General features: G+C 32.5%; 1 protein-coding gene across 3 annotated transcripts in view; it reads left to right on the top strand.

Moving 5' to 3' along the window:
- The window catches only part of CSMD3 (CUB and Sushi multiple domains 3), a 583,179-nt gene that overhangs the window by 275,863 nt on the left and 290,625 nt on the right, over window positions 1-16,691 (top strand). For all 3 annotated transcript variants that reach the window (XM_059857957.1, XM_059857877.1, XM_059857801.1), the window contains 2 exons: window positions 5,368-5,471; window positions 11,487-11,599. In XM_059857957.1, coding sequence (XP_059713940.1) covers window positions 5,368-5,471; window positions 11,487-11,599 — 217 coding nt within the window. The remainder of the gene's footprint in view (window positions 1-5,367; window positions 5,472-11,486; window positions 11,600-16,691) is intronic.

Raw genomic sequence — 16,691 nt, 5'->3', positions numbered from 1 at the left:
TCTGTTGTCTGGAACATATCATTCTGAGCATGCTCTCTCTGAAAAACTGTAGGAAGTTCTCTAAGGAGTCATTAACTATTCAATAAAACCTTTTCCCATTTTACTTCTGAGCTGGTGTTTTGCCCAAGGAGTGGGTTCTAAAGGATATATTCCAAGGCACAGAAAGAAGGTACACCTACAGAAATTTGTTAGAAATTGGATCTCTGCTCCAAATGATTCCTTTAAAAATTTTTTTACAAAATAATTGGAGACCAAAGTACATAATTAAAATTTTCAGATAATTATTTTTCAAATAGGACTTCACTTTTTCCCTGTAGAGACTGCATAATACTTATTAGTTCTACTGCCTCTTATTACTATTTCTGTCTAGATTTATAACTTCAGTTTAAAGTAGGCATTCAAACTTGTTCATTGTTTTTAGGTTTGTAAATAGCAAGAGCAGCCCAGGATGTAGAGAGACTTTTGCCTTCTGTTTAGCTACTTTTTAATTTTTTAATTTTTTTTTTTAGGTAATAGTTCACAGGTCAGCATATTTTATTTTGAATTAAAAAAAATAAACCACCAAAAATAGGTAAAGGTTTTTTTATAAAGTGTGCATATGGAGGAAGAGGAAATGCAAAATTCCTTTTTCCTCATAGTTGTGTATAGGGATGTATTTAATAATATCCCATCCTCTGGAACAAATTTCAAGATATTATTAACCTATGTCATAACAATTGTAGCAGTCTGATACCTGCTGAATTTATCACAAATGCTATTATAAGGGCACAAAACTTTTAGAGTTTACTGAGTATCCCTTTCTAAAAAAAAGAAAATATATTAATTAATATATTGCCTTATTTTAAGATATTCTTCTCTGCTCTGAAGCCATAGAGATACATATCTGATATCATTAGCTGACTCATTATGTGTAAAATGATAGCTCAGGACTGGTGGCAAACTGTCTGAGATGGAATCTTTGACATTTTTTTCTTCTGCTTTCCAGAACAAACTTTTAGTAATATAATCCTGTTATCAAGAATCTTGTAGCTCAGACATATCATTAATTAATATTTCTGTTCATAATATTATTCCCTGATGTTATACCTTGTTATTTGAAAATATTTTGTGGTCTCTCATTTTTTCTATTCAGCTTTGAAAGAGACTGTGGGGCAGTGGAGAAATGCAATAGATGCATAAATATATTATAGTATGATCAATGTTTGTATACATCAATAAAACCCATGGATCTTATTTCATTTATATTAATGCTTTAATCTTGCTCTGGGAAACTGGAAAAATAGACTTTACTGGAAAGTATAGATATTTGTCCCCATGCTTCTGATTGCTATGCATCTACTAACCAGATCAATAGCACACTTTAGTAATGCTAGCCTGATTTAAAAATATGTAGAATAAAGCAATAAATCATCACAGTTTTCCCTGAAGTGTTTATTCTTATGAACAATAGACTAAAAACTAAAATAACTCTAAGGTTTTACTCTAATAATAGATTGATTCAAAGATCCTACCCAACTTTGGTTTGCCATTTATAGATTTTTCAGAAAAATTAAAAAAGACACTGTTAGATAACTGGTAAAAGCAGACTTTTTGGAAAGTTTATTAAAAAGTTTTAAGTTATTTACTCATCTTATCCGAATTTCAGTTTTTATTTTGAAAGTTTCCATCACAATCAACTTTAAATGCTGATATAATCAAAAGACCTGTTCAGTATTCTAAAGGGAATAGTCAAGAAAATGAGCACTGCAAGTCCCACTGACTTTGAGTGTGATCTAACTAAAGCTGACGTCGTAGAACAAGGACTCTGAAAATATAGCCTTAAGACTAGCTATTTTCTTGCTTGTTGGCATATTTAGAAGGAATTGAAGTACATTTTGTATTGTACATTGTGTGTGTACTTTGCATGTCAAAGGATGAATTTCCAAGAAGTATCCAGGGTTTATTTTTACGGTAAGAACATGTAAAGCCTTGATGTGCACGTGTAGTAAATTAGTTTCCTTCTGGATATTGACAGCTCTGATGTTTCTATACGTTACTTTTGGTCAATTTGTGCAAATTCCCATAAAACTAAATATCTTCACTATCAGCTGACATGCATATTTGTTAAATAAATGGCAAGTTTACTTCACCAATACCAAAGTTTTTGCTGTATGTCATATGAGGTTATTTTAAAACTAAGTTTGAAATTGGTTGTGTATTGACTGTTACATGCATTTACCTTTTAATGACCCGGAGTTATGAAATACTTCATTGATACTACAGAATGTTTTGAGTAAGGTTTAGCAATTGGTTTTAACCCTCTTTCAGCAGGGGTATGCATGGTGAACAAAATGATTTACTGTCTCAAGGAATAATATTTTACTTTTTACTGTGCATAAAATATGCTTCTATTTGGTGACTGCTGTTTCTGATTTTAATTTACTAGTGTCAATTTTGCACAAAGATGAAGCATCTTCTAATTTTCAGTTGAAACAAAAAACTTTTAAGAAGAAATCTGGGTAATAAACTTACAAGAATAAGATTATCAAATGTTAATATTTCAAATTATTTATAGTAATTTCCTACAAAAATTTTTTTTAGTACAATCTAATATTTTGGAAGTCATTTTAATGACATCATTGCTTGTTATAGTCTTAAAAATATGACTGCTTCACAGAATATGATACAAGACAAATGTAGACTAATCTATGCTTATGTGGCTTTATAGAACTATAGTTTTCAATGTCCTACATATTCCATTGTCACAGTTTTAGGTGAGTTTCAAAGAGAGTGAGACAAAAATTTTGTAATTAAACATCCTCTAAAAAATATCAATGGAGAAAAAAAAATTAAACATTTTAAATGTACACATCTTTTGATTAAAAATAAAAAAAAAGCTCTCTTTATCATAGAAAATAATTTCAGATAGTAGAAAAGTGAGAGATTATATCAGAGCAGCCAGATTAGAACTGAGTCATCAATAATTTGGATATTCACTACAGACAAGTGGAAAGATTGAAGCTGAAGCCTAGTGCAAAGGTTGAAGCTGAAGCCTATGCTTTGAACAAAAATTCAGTTTTGATTATTTTTTCATGTTGCACAATATTCCTTAATGAGACAGATCTTTTTCATAGTTTTCTTACTTTTTTTATTTGTGGGCATTGTTAAAAAAGAATTACAAAGATCGTACTTTTCAGCAGATAAATAAAGAAAACATTGTCATTCCTAATTAAAAAACCAATATCTTGAAACTTATACTTTCCTTAACCTCTATCTTCTCCTCTGATGAAATACACATCACAAGGGATAAAGCAGAATGTGCTAAAGAAAATCTCTCTTGGCTTTCTGATACAACTTATGAAGACAAGTACTTCCATTACAAAGGAACAGATGCCTTGTATCAATTTGGTGGTGATCAACTAACATAAAATATCTACAAGGATACTAATTTTAAAAAAGTATTACCATTGCATTTATTCAAAAAAAAATCTGAGAATGAACTTAGATTTCTTCCTGTGTTTAATGGAAAACAGGATTAAGATTTCTGATCATGAATTAGTTATACAATTTGTATACTATCTTCCTTTTCTTCTTATTCTGCATATAGTATTGACGGTTTTGCTGCAATATTATTTCAAAATGCATTTTAGTGTTTGTAAGAGAAATATACTTTCAAGTTGAATTCAATACTAACAGTATTTGCCCATGTTTTATTGTGGAGTCTTCTGTTCTGATGTAACTGCACATGTAGTTGCACAGAATTTAAAGGTGGACCAAAAATAATGGCTTTTTTGTTTGGTTGATTTGGGAGTTTTTGTTTTTGCTTTTGCTTGGCTGTTTTTTTTTTAAGTACTGAGTGAAATATGTGTTAGCCTTAAATGTAGTTATGGATTTCATTTTAAATTCTGATGTCTAGTGTTACAAATTTTGTGGCTAGAGCAGCACAAAATATCCAGAATATTTTTTTAAACTAAGAAGATTAAGAAGATTTATGTGTGGTTTTCTCCTCTTTACTCAATTAGAGCAAATCAGCTGCTTGCCTATGCAATTTTCCACGTCCTTTCCATCTGCACCCCCTTAACTCTCAATACTTGACTGTAGTCCCTGGGGTATGGCACACATACATGTACACACATATACATGCACACATTTATATATCTGAATGTGCCAAACTGGCTGTTCTTCAGTGTACCTATATCACCACTTGCACCTGTGAAGGAAAGTGCTTCTCCTTCATTTGGAACAAATTGCAGTCCTTGGAGCATATGTCAGTTTTCCAGCTTGCCTGTACTGGCGTTTGCTCATAGAAACACGTCCTCCTTCAATTACCAGAACCCCAGTGTAACAAAGGAACAGGAGCTTTCAAGGACATGATAATAATCCATCAGAATGGCATCCACATCTTTAAACACAAATGCTCTCAGTTCTCAATTATAACTGTAATAAAAGATGATTTATTACAGTATTAAAATTCCTACATATAAGTATTCTGTCATTTTTATCCATATGAAATTTTGAGGAACTAAAGACAGAGTTGCCATGATTAATACATGGGTGGAAACAATGTGCTTATTTTCTTTTCTCCTTTTCTTTTCTTTTCTTTTCTTTTCTTTTCTTTTCTTTTCTTTTCTTTTCTTTTCTTTTCTTTTCTTTTCTTTTCTTTTCTTTTCTTTTCTTTTCTTTTCTTTTCTTTTCTTTTCTTTTCTTTTCTTTTCTTTTCTTTTTTCTTTCCTTTTCTTTTCTTTTTTCTTTCCTTTTCTTTTCTTTTTTTTTTCTCATCATTTTCTTAAAATTGAAATTTTTATCCTTCAGCAGAAATATGCATAGAGCAATTAAATTTACAGGATATTAAAAATGGCCATGATTCTGATAGTTGTATTTTGCTCAACTTAATGAGTTAAGAGAATTTCTTTTACCTTTCATGCCTCTTTATCTTACTTGAGCCGGATTGTTCATGTCAGGAGAAAATTATATTCTTCACCTTCACTGCATTTACTCAATGATGTACAATTATTTAGTTGATATTTGAAGACAGTGGTACTGCACATAAGGCAATTAGTTATTTTGCCCTTTGAGTATATACTTAATCAAAATGTAATGTGATTACCACAACTGTAATAAACATGTAACAATTACATAAATAAGTGAAATCATGGTGCTTTGAGGTCAGGAGAGTGATGATACCTAAATGGTTATTGTAATTCACATTTCATTAATCAAAACCTAGGGGTTAATTACACTAATTTATTGTGAAATATGCTAAACTTGCATGCAGTTATTAATTGGAAGATTGCTTTTACTTACACTGCTGAAAAGTCTAATTTGCAGACTCATCTCTCAAGTACCTTTATTTATTTCTAAAATATACTTACTTATTTTATTTTGTAGGTTATTCAGATAAATTTTGAAGAATTTGATCTGGAGATTGGCTATGACACACTGACAATTGGTGATGGAGGAGAAGTGGGTGATCCTAAAACTGTACTTCAAGTGTAAGTCTTTTGCATTTACAGTTTGTGTGCATTGAAAAATCTCATCAATATGTTTTGATGAGAATAAATAATTATTCAAATCAGATACATCTGAACAAAAACTAAGTGAGCTTCTAAAATTATTAAAGATGGCAGTTTAAATATATTGCTATGTGTCTACTGTTCTGAAGTCAGAAAGAGATGACCTAGACATCACAGAAGAAAAAGATGAACTCAGAAGTTTGAAAGGCATGGTGTGGACAATTACATTTAGATATGTAAATTTTAGGAAGTATTGTGTTCCCTTTTGTGTGTTCTCAAATTAAAAGTGCATAAGAGCATAATTGAAAATAGATATATGGACAACTTGTGCACAAATTTTACAGTTCTCTAGCAAGGTTAGCATGACAAAAAATATACTACAGTGTCTTGACCTTAATTTGCTTGGTGACTATTATAGATAACTCAGAAGAGCAAGTTAACATAGTGAAGAAAATTACTACAGAGAAAGGCTGCATAGGGTGTTACCTAAACCACATTTTGCAAACCAGCACTGAGTAGTGAATAGATTTTTATCATTCATGGATTTTTTTTCTTGAATGTGTGAGCCCAGATATATAGATATATAATATTCTTAACAATCATTGGTTAGCTTAAAATCCATATTTCTCAAATACTTAGCTTGTAGCTATAATAAAAATTGTCTCAAGGCAAATGCAGAATTGTATTAGTTTGTAAAATTTTTAAGACAGTGTTATAAGACAGTGATTCTGTTTGTTCCACAGTGACTTGAAAATATGCAGAACAGTGTAATATGGCCTTATAATGAATTATTTTTTATGACTCTAGTTCTAGTCTGAAAAAATCAGTCATGTAGGAGAAATTAATGTCTTTTAACGTACATTGCATTTACTTTTTCAAATCTGAGTCAATTTTATTTAAAAAAAAAGTGATTAAATGTTTAAAAACCATAATTTGCCTGTAAGGGATTATCTGCTATTTAGAAAATATTTTTTAAAGGCCAAATAATATTTAGCTGTTAATTTTAAAAAAACTGTCTTTTCAGCAAACACCTGATGTTATAATTAGTTCACATGAATTAATAATTGAAACACAGATAAGAATGTGATATAAGTTTAGTACAAAATATATTTAATCATAAAATGAAAGAATAACAAAATTAAGATTCTTTAGCATGACATTCCCTGCAGTATATTTATTGGAAATATATTACAAAATTTTACATATTTTAGTTTTCAAATATTCACCACAAGAATGATATGAAGAATTATTTTCATTTGAGTATACTAAACCCAAGCTTTGCCTCTTTTTCTGTCCTAATTTTACCTCATTCATATTAGAAATTGCAAAACTTTGAACAGAACATACAATTTTACTAAGATTTACAGATTTTTCTAATGAATTCCCCTTTAGATTTATCCTTCAGTGGATAGATGATCTGGCCTTCTATTTTTAATGGGTTTTGTAACCATTCTATCCTTTGTGCTTTGTTCTGTTTTGTTTATTATCTTTATTAATGCTCTGGACAAGGGGCTTGAGTGCACCCTCAGTCAGTTTGCAGATGACACCAAGCTGTACAGGAGTGTCCATCTGCTGGAGGGTAAACACAGAGCTGAAGCTCACGGGTCTGGAGTTCCCTAGATCTTCCTTTGTCTCAGGAGTGATGTTTTCCTCCTTCCTGTAACCACGTGACTGCCATGACTTTTCCAGTGATGGAGAGTGGCCGGGCTACAACATCAGCTAGTTTCCTTGTGATCCTGGAATGAATCTCATCAGGCCCCATAGACTTTTGACTTTTCAGTTTCATCAAGTGGTCTTCAACCTGCTCTGTGCTTAGAGTGCAAGTGACCTCTCTGCCCCAAATCCCAGGTAGAGGATGAAGGACTTGAGACAAATGAGAAACCTGACAGCCAGTAAAGACTGGGGCAAAGAACTCTCTGAAGTACCTCAGCCTTCTCCATATCTGCTGTCACCAGTTCTCCCCTCTCACTTATTAGGGAAACATTCTCTTCAGCTTTTTTTTTTTTTTTTTCTGACTAATGTCAGAAGGATTGGACATTGTTCCAATGTCAAGTACTGGATGAGACTGCCCAAGGAGGTATTGGAGTCAGCATCCCTGGAGGTGTTTAGATGTGTAGATGTGATGTTTAAGGACATGGTTTAGTGGTGGACTCGGCAGTGTTGGTTTATCCATTGTACTTGTTGATCTGACAGGTCTTTTCCAGCCAAAGTATCTGATTACAGGTTTATTATTCGTGAAAAGACCAGCATTTGGCCAGGTGTTTATGGTGCAATTTCTTTAGGATAATGCAGTCTCTTAATGGATTGCAGATGAGTGAGTTAATTGCTACCACTAATAAATTTGAGACGTGTGGAAGCGTAATCTCTACTTTTTAAGCAGCAGTAATCATTAAAAAAATATTGCTGATAATGCTAGAATTCAGTTTCAGCTCTTCTTAAATTCCTAAACTATATGAAATAGTCTGTCTTCTGGAAGGAACCTTTATTAAGTGAAAATTTATAAGTTCTTATTAAAGTTTAACTAAAGTATTGTTACTAAATTACGGCAATGCATTAAGGCAAAAGGCAATATTTTAAATTTTGAGTAATATGGTAGAACAGTCTGCCCAGATTGTATTTCATTGAAGATGTTAGCATTTCATAAAAGTATTTCTGATGATGTACCTTAGGCTGGGGAGAAATGATGGAATTACACTATTAAAATTGCCACAAATATAAAGAATCCTGAGTATTTTTTAAATTAAAAAAGTTATTTAGAATTGTAGAGTGTTAACATACAATAACTGTAACTAACTAGGTAAATAATTTTGAAGAATTATTACTATGAAGATCCTGGAAAAGCAAAAAAATACTCCATTGATTTATGGGGGTTTAATATTAAGTATTAATACAATAAACCACAAATATATTTTTTTTGTTTACCCATAGAATCATTATTCTGTGTTCAGAAGTATCAATGGTGAAGTTATTAGGGTTAAAATGCATAAAAAAATTACACAGAAGATGGAAGATAATTAGGTACTGTTAAAACCATGCAAATCTTTTCTCCTGTGAGCCATGCAGACTTTGTCTGAGATATGATGCATAGCAAATAAATCAGCTGTTGTATCATTTAATTTTGGGGTTTTAAATTTTAAAATAATTATCTTTCCCCTGGAAAATTGCTAAAGAACATTGGTTTAAATATGTCTCGTTTATGTGTTAATAATGTGAAAACATTTATCTTCCAATTTATCAGGGTTAATCAAGAAACTTATCCAAGTGTTTAATCTGCTAGTTTTACTGGGCATTGCTTGATAGGAAGGTTGAGAAGCAAAAATGGAAGTTAAGTGGCATTTCAATAGAATTAGGCTTCCTAAATAGATAATTGCCGTCCTGATTATTCCTATTCTCTGATGTAAATCACAGAAGGAGCTAAACTCCAAAGCCTTTTCAGTACTTGCCATTAAGTTTCCCTGGGTGCCTGTGGTTCTGAGCCTGCACATCCATGCACCCAGCAATGAGACAATCTGCTCCAGCCTGGTGAGCCTGGCGCCCAAGTGAACTTAAACCTGATTGCTATAATATTTTTAGTCTGCTCGAAAGACAACTGATATGAAGGCATTCTTAATGCTTTCCTATGAAACTAAAATACAAGGTGGAGCAGTGTTAAGTGTTATTACCAAGGGATAGAGGGGAAGAAGGAAAATAAATGGTGACTCCATACATCAGTCATAGCACTTTTTCAGGATGTTTGGAAGTTTGCTTTCAACAGCTTGGTCTGACAATTGCTGCTGGTGACTTTTAATGCAATATCCTCCTAGGCACTGGTTCCTATAACATGCCTTTGTATGCCTTTTGAAAATCCAGCATACAAATGGTGAAATTCAATCTTTTAGTATGCTTGCTGTGTTGGGTGTGCATGTGTCTAATCTCATATTACAGGTTGTCTTCAGCAAATGGAGAGTGTCACAATCTTCTGAATGTCCTCAAACCCAGACTTCAATGCACTCACTCAGGGGGAGAATATATGTCACTAGGATGTGGGAGGAGTAGTTCTGGAGTTGTAGAGGAAGAAGTGGAAAGCACCCTGCTGAGTGTTGTAACTGTTAAGCTGTTTAATAAAAAGGGAGACATCATAATCACATACTCCCATTTCTACTGCTGTCAGTGTTCACTATTCAGCTCTTAAAAGGGAACATGTACTTCCAGGAGAGGAATCTAGGTTCTGAATCCAGGGTAGAGGAACCTACATAAATTCTGAGAAAGACAGAAAGAATAATTCTCCACTGCAGAGTTTCATTATTTTCTTACATGGCTTCTTTCATATAGTAATGGTTTTTCTGGATCTTATTGCTCTGGGGCCCATCCCTAAGTGTTATACAGGGACTTAAAAAAGGACTTAAAAGATAGATCAACAAGTGATTTTTGTGTTCTCTTGATTTTTTTTTTTTTCATAAATGTATTTTCAAATGGGTTTTTTTCCTCCTGTACTATTTAATTGGAAAGTTTTTATTGAAAAAACTATGGATGAAAAAAGAAAGTACTTATAATTAATTTGAGAAAATGGGAATGCTGAACATTTTGATGGAGGTTTTTTGCAGAAATTATTCTGTCTGACACAACAAAGAGATTAATATTCTCAATGTCCTTAATATTCAAAATACATACTGTCAGTCACCAGTGGCAATTGCAAAACTCTGTTAGCCATTACATCAGTGTGGTTTCTCAGAAACATCCTGTTAATCTACTAATTTGGCAAAGACTGAACTCACTGAAGACACTTTCCCTTAGTGCAGGAATGAGCAGTTAATATGTTATTTTGGCCAGGCATTTACTTGTTCAGTTCTGGCAAGAGTCTTTCTAGTAGCTCCATCTGTGAACACAGATGTGGGAAACAGACGTGGGTTTTTTCCCACAGCAGACTATTTAATACAGAAGGAAGCTAAAAAAGACCAGAGGGAAGAACTAAAATTAACTATAAAATGCATTTAAAATAGTTCATTTTAAGTTTCAGCTAGCTTTAAAGAATGGTTAGAACTTCAAAAAAATGAACAATTTTCACTGTTTTAAAGTGTTGTGCTTGTGATCCACTTAACAAGAATGAAAAATATATGGAAATTTTTCAGCATTTCATTTCAGATAATAAACTATAACCAAATTTGAGACAAAATTTTGGGAAGAATATGCAATATAACATAAACCTGCAGCTTTCACAACATTTCCTTATTGCTATCACACTGTTTATTCAGCAAATAGATTCAACATTATTTAGAATTGCACTGATTTAAAAATTTTTGCAAACAATATTAAAATTAAAAAAAAAAAGAAAAGAAAGAAAATCAAGTTTACTTCCTTCTATTAATCAACACCCTGTAACAGTAGAAGGTTTTAAAGTTGTGACATTTGTTAGTTTTCTTAATGAAGGAATAGACAACAGCTAATTCTTTTTAGGCTGTTTTTCCTTTTTTGTATAAGAGGTGATGATAGGAGCTGAAAGAGTGCAGGGAACACAGGAACCTTTATAATAATGTTGCTACTTAAAAATAACAGCTTTCTTTTAAATATGGAAGGCATGTATTTCAAAGTGGGTGGTTGCATACTAGAAAAATCAAAGAATCACTCGCATCCCTCATTATGGGTTTCTAATGTCATTGATATCCCTTCATGTACCTGATTAGTGGACACTGGATTGTCAGATGAGGTTAAGGATTAGGGAAGTTGAATTTCCTTTTGGAGCAGCAACTGAAAGTGAGATGAAATATTTCAATACAATATAAGTAGTAGTTGCATGTATTTATAGACTACTATCAAATTTCCAGTCATTGTAAATGTGAGAGCTGTCTTGGCAGGCCAACTAGTAAATAACAAATTTAGTGTGAGCTGAATGCAATGAATTCAAAAGTAAATGTTAAAAAAATGCTTGGCAGTTACTTAGATTTCTTACAAAAAGAAAAAAAAAAATCTCCTTACTTAATGCTTAATGGCTTTACAGAAATTTTCTTCTGTCTATAGGTTAACCGGGAGCTTTGTGCCAGACTTAATTGTGAGCATGAGCAATCAGATGTGGTTGCACCTTCAGACGGATGAAAGTGTGGGCTCAATTGGTTTCAAGGTTAACTACAAAGGTAATGACATCATTGGAAGCAAACGTAATGGTAAACCAAAAATTAGGCCAGTACTATGGAATGTTTTTCTTTCATATTAGTGAGTGGATGCATTCTATTTCCAGTTCTGTCTGTTTTAAATAGAAGAAAAATATAAGCTGGATTGTAAAAAAAAAATAAAAAAAATTTTCTCATAAAGGTGTTGCACTACATAAAACTGCACACATTTTGTTTGATGTGTTGTTACAGCAATTGAGTTTTTACATATAACTTTACTCTTATTTTCTCTTATTTAATACTGGCAACTATTAAAATGAAATAATTCTGTGGTTATTTAAAGATGAATGAGTAAAAAAAATGAATACTTCCTATATTCTTTTGAAAATTAATACCTATCATAACTCAAAAAAACTACTGTGAGTGAGCAACTTGAATTACTGCTAAGTTTTGAGCCAGGACCAAGAAAAACCTAATAATGGTATTCTTTATGGTCTTGAAGTACATAATGCACTATATAAACAATCTGTTGCTATTTGATACTTCTGGAAGGGCGTACAGTTTTTTATAGAGCATGAAAAGTAAAATAAAAAATAAGCTAAAGTACAACATATATATACATGCACATGCATTTCTGTATTATTAATTAATTAGTTGGGGTTTTTTTGTAATACTTTTGACATAGATGTATATCTTTCTTACACGGACTTTATTAACTGCATGGTTGCTGTCCAGCACCAAAACCAGATAATAGAAATTATGATTATTCATCAGAAAATGAGAGAGGAGAGATGAAAGTTAAACCAGTGACTGTATGTATTAGAAATCGAGCTGATGTTGCTGAGAATGGGCAGATGGAGTGAATGAGCTTATTGTGAATAAACCTGCACAGTGTGACTTGCTGGGTTGGTTTTTTTTTTGTCCATAACTTTGATGTAGTGTAAAGTAAAGCTCCACAGTGGTGGTACAAGTGCACTACTTGTGCACTCTAGATATGCATATCTAGTGATCTAAGACAGGAAGATCTTAGTATTTTGCTGCATGGTCATTATTAAGACCTAGGATTTCTACATTCAGGCTATTGAAAGGGGCAAGAGAATGATTTGCATAAACAAGTTTAATAATTTTCTAATACAGCAAAACTAGATCTATATTTGAGTAGAAAAGGATGAGTTTTAGATCTGAACTCTAACTTGCAGAACTCAAGTTGTCGATTCTTTTATTTACATGATTCTTTCCTGATAAAATTAGTTTTACTTGCAACAGTTTTAGTTTGCAGAAGGCAGAGGACTATTGTCTATTCTTATATGCTATGTCTTCTTTTATTCATGAGTTACATTTATTCTTAGAAGCTATAGTTCTGCAAGAATAAAATTAATTGAATATGAATAGGTAGAAGGGTACAGAAAGGGTGAACATTCACAACAGCATCTCCATATAATCAACTTTGTGATTGTATGCCTAGATATTGAATTTATTTCTCTCTTGCCCTACAATGGTAATTTATGTTAGTTCACTAAATAGTGAATGCAGCAAACACTCAATGAATATATGCCCTGTGGTGGTGGTTGTGGGAGGGGATTGCCTTTTTTTTTTCTCTTTTTGTTTCAGTTTGGGTTTATTTTGTGGGATTCCCCACCACCACCTCACTGCCAATCCAGATAATTTTTTCATCTAAGTTGCCTTCATTTTGATCGCTGAGAGTATGTGTTTATTAGACATATCAGAAATTGGGCAATGGTCATAAAGTAAAATGGAATGGGTATCAAGGGCAAGTCATGTCTTAAGGGGTTCCCATTTCTGTTGTTTTCAAAATGCGTTAAGTCCTTTCTAGTAACGATGGTAGGCACTGAGAACAGATGCATAAATTGGTAGTATTTTGGATTAGCAATTGTTCTGCAATTTAGGTTTTGACATTTATGAATTGGAATTTGAGAGAAAGTCCAGTGAGGTAAACTGAGTATTTGCATTAGAACAGTGCATTCAGGGCTGTGACATAACACTGCATTATTTACTAGAATAAAAAAATTGTAAAGAATTTTCCCTTTTCAGAGAATTTTTAGAAATACTAATGATAACAATGACTTCTAGAAGTCGGAGTCAAAAGAAATTTCAGTTTAAGTTATTTCATGAATTCTTTAGAATGTATGCTTAACTTGCTTGTTCATCCTTTGACTAGATCAAATGTATTTCTTTAATTTGACCTCTTCCACCTCACAAATTCCACTATCCACGTTGACAGCTAGCTATGGCTGATACTGTATTTATTTTTACATGCATTTATTATGTGTTTAAGTCCTGTAAATTTCTGCTTACATGACAGGTACAATTACATTAGCATTTTACATTAGATCCAAGAGTTTGTTTTTTGAACTGAATCTTCTACTGATCATTCCCACTGCCCTTGTTTTAGTTTTCATCATGGAGCAATCGTGAAAGGCACAAATTACATTGATTTGAGGTAATTAATAAGTGCAATTGAATAGCATCAGGAATAGCATTGCTTTGGTGCTCCAGCTGCTAATGGGCATTTCTCAGGAACTTGTAAAGCTTTTTTCAAAGTAAAACCACTAAAACACAATGATATGCAGATAGATAATATGGGTATTTGTTGTTTCACTTCACTGATCTGCTTCTGCTGGAGTTAATTACTTGAGATTTTACTGGATAACAGTACTTACTAAGACTAAAATAATTTACTACTAAAACATTTTGATGCCTAAATATCTGCTTCTGTGCTTCTCAGACTTGACTAAATAGATTTAGTGGAGATAGTCCATCAAAATTCATAAACACATTCTCAAATCTAAGTGACATTTACATCTGATTCTGCCAGGCATTTTGAAGATTGTTCCAATTCCTACATGGAATATGTGGAACAAAAGATTATGGGATGTCATCACCCAGTGCCCTTTCCCCTCTGTCCCCCAAAATGGTGTACTTGCTTACAGTGCAAGATAGAAGGACACCTCCTTTCTGACTGGACTAGAACTGAATATGCCACATAATTTTTAGTGATAGAAATAGAAAAATTAATTTTTAAAAACATTTGTACTTATAATTTTTTAGCTGAGTAATTCTTTTAAGTTTATGCTTTTACAGGAACTAACAGATGATCCTCTTTTATGTATCTGCCAGTAGAGAAAATCTAGGAAGATTTTGTGAAATTTTGTTTACTTCTACATTGAGGTGTTGCACATGGAGCTATTTTATGGTTTTTAAAGCTGGATAACATTATAAATATTTAAATATTAAAAATTAAATTGTGTGAGACTGTTTTAAAGTAAATAAATATTCATTGTTGTTCTGAAATCTCTTTTCAGTATCACATAAAATAACACTACTTAAAAAGGTAGAGTAATTACTACAGGAATTAGACAGGACAGAAATACAAGCACTGCCTCACTTTAGATAATATTTTATCTGTTATCCACCGTAGTATAAATTGTTTTGGGTCTGTTTCATGCTTCAAATATATGTGTAGCTTTATTAAGTAAAAATATAGAATATTTAGAGATTGTAAGTGAATTATTTTCACATCATAATTTTAGGTATTATTTGAAAAACCTTTCTTTAGAAATGAGATCAGACTTTGGTGGTTGTGTAGATACCAAGCAAAACAAAAAAAATAATGGATTATTTTCAGACTTCCCATACCAATACTATTAAAAGAAACCACAAATTAATAGTTTTAAATGTTGGCATGTTTCCTGAATGCTTAGGAACATTCAATATTTCAGGAAATGGTACCATATTGTCACAGTAACACTTCTATTCTCAAAACCATGGTGAAGAGGTTAGAAGTATGTAGTTAAACAGTAGTAGTAGAGAAACAATCTCCAACAGACTCAAACACTGGAACTGAATGGTCTTCATCTAGAATTGATATAAAACAGAGGCATAAAATGTGAGACAAATAATCTTATGGCAGAGCCTTCAAAGAAACCCATTTTTCTGAGATAAAATTTTGCAGATTTTGATTCACAAACAACTTTTATTATCTAGCAATAGAATATTATAGAATAGAATATAGTTCCTGCAAAATTCTGTAAGAAAACATAAAGGGTAATAGCTTTCATACATACTTGTTTCCTTTTGTAACTTTGGACATGTATGAAAGACTAAATACAAGATATTCCTTATACAGTCTTTCAACATAAACTGTATGACAAAATTGTTTGGGATTAACAAATAAGGCAAATAGTCGTGTTGTAAAATAGTAGGAAAAGATGCTGTAGGGAATGAAATCAGTAATGTAAACATAGTAAGAATTTGTTTTTTCAGCATCATGTGGGAAAACTCAACTTCTGTTTAGGTCAGATTTGAGTCTTCTGAAACAGCCAAACTAACCTCAAGGCAGTCTTGTTTTGTTAGGTCCTGATATCACACCCTTGGTTTCTGTGATTTGGCCAAATCTGAGGGAAATTTTTCTCTTCTGGTTTATCTGTTTTATTTTTATCTGTCCTTTGAAGACTCTTAAATTAGCAGGTTCTCCTGATAGTTCTGCCTCCTATTAGGACAAAAAAGTTTATTCATACATCAGACATACTCCAATCTAATTGCTTAAGAAAATAAAGTGGAAGAAGATTACATTGACTAAAGTGCAATGATAGGTTTAAGTAGAGGGCTATTTAAGATGCCAGGATAAACAGCAGTGTCGGTAAAAAGTGAATTTGAAGCAAAGTAGACTTGCTTGTTCAATTTTCCGCAATGATGATCAAACTTTATATGGGATATGGGATTTACACTCTGACATCCAGTACTTCAGAAGATTTCTTTTTGCTTAAAGCATGACATTCATCTTGCTTCAAGCACTATGGCTTGTTCCTGAGTTCTTGGGATACTGCTGCAGCCTGGGGCAGCTGTCTGGAGTTTGTGATCCACATTTTATCCTGTTTTCCTAGCAGTAAGCACTGAGTTTCAGACACATCTGAGGTTTTTTTGTCGCAGGTTGCACAAAGATATTTTTCCATGACTTACTGCCCAACAGTGATTGCTTTTCTATTAGTGACAGAATACTGAATTATCTGAACCCATTGTTAGTCCCCCATGTCTAGAAACATGAATTTCAAATGTGTGAAATAAGAAACATTTACCACAACACAGACTTCAGGAA

The sequence above is a fragment of the Haemorhous mexicanus genome, chromosome 1, assembly GCF_027477595.1.
Source record: "Haemorhous mexicanus isolate bHaeMex1 chromosome 1, bHaeMex1.pri, whole genome shotgun sequence".
NCBI classification, from domain to species: Eukaryota; Metazoa; Chordata; class Aves; order Passeriformes; family Fringillidae; genus Haemorhous; species Haemorhous mexicanus.
Note: the sequence above shows the minus strand (reverse complement) of the source record. Positions and strands in the feature narration are given on the sequence as shown.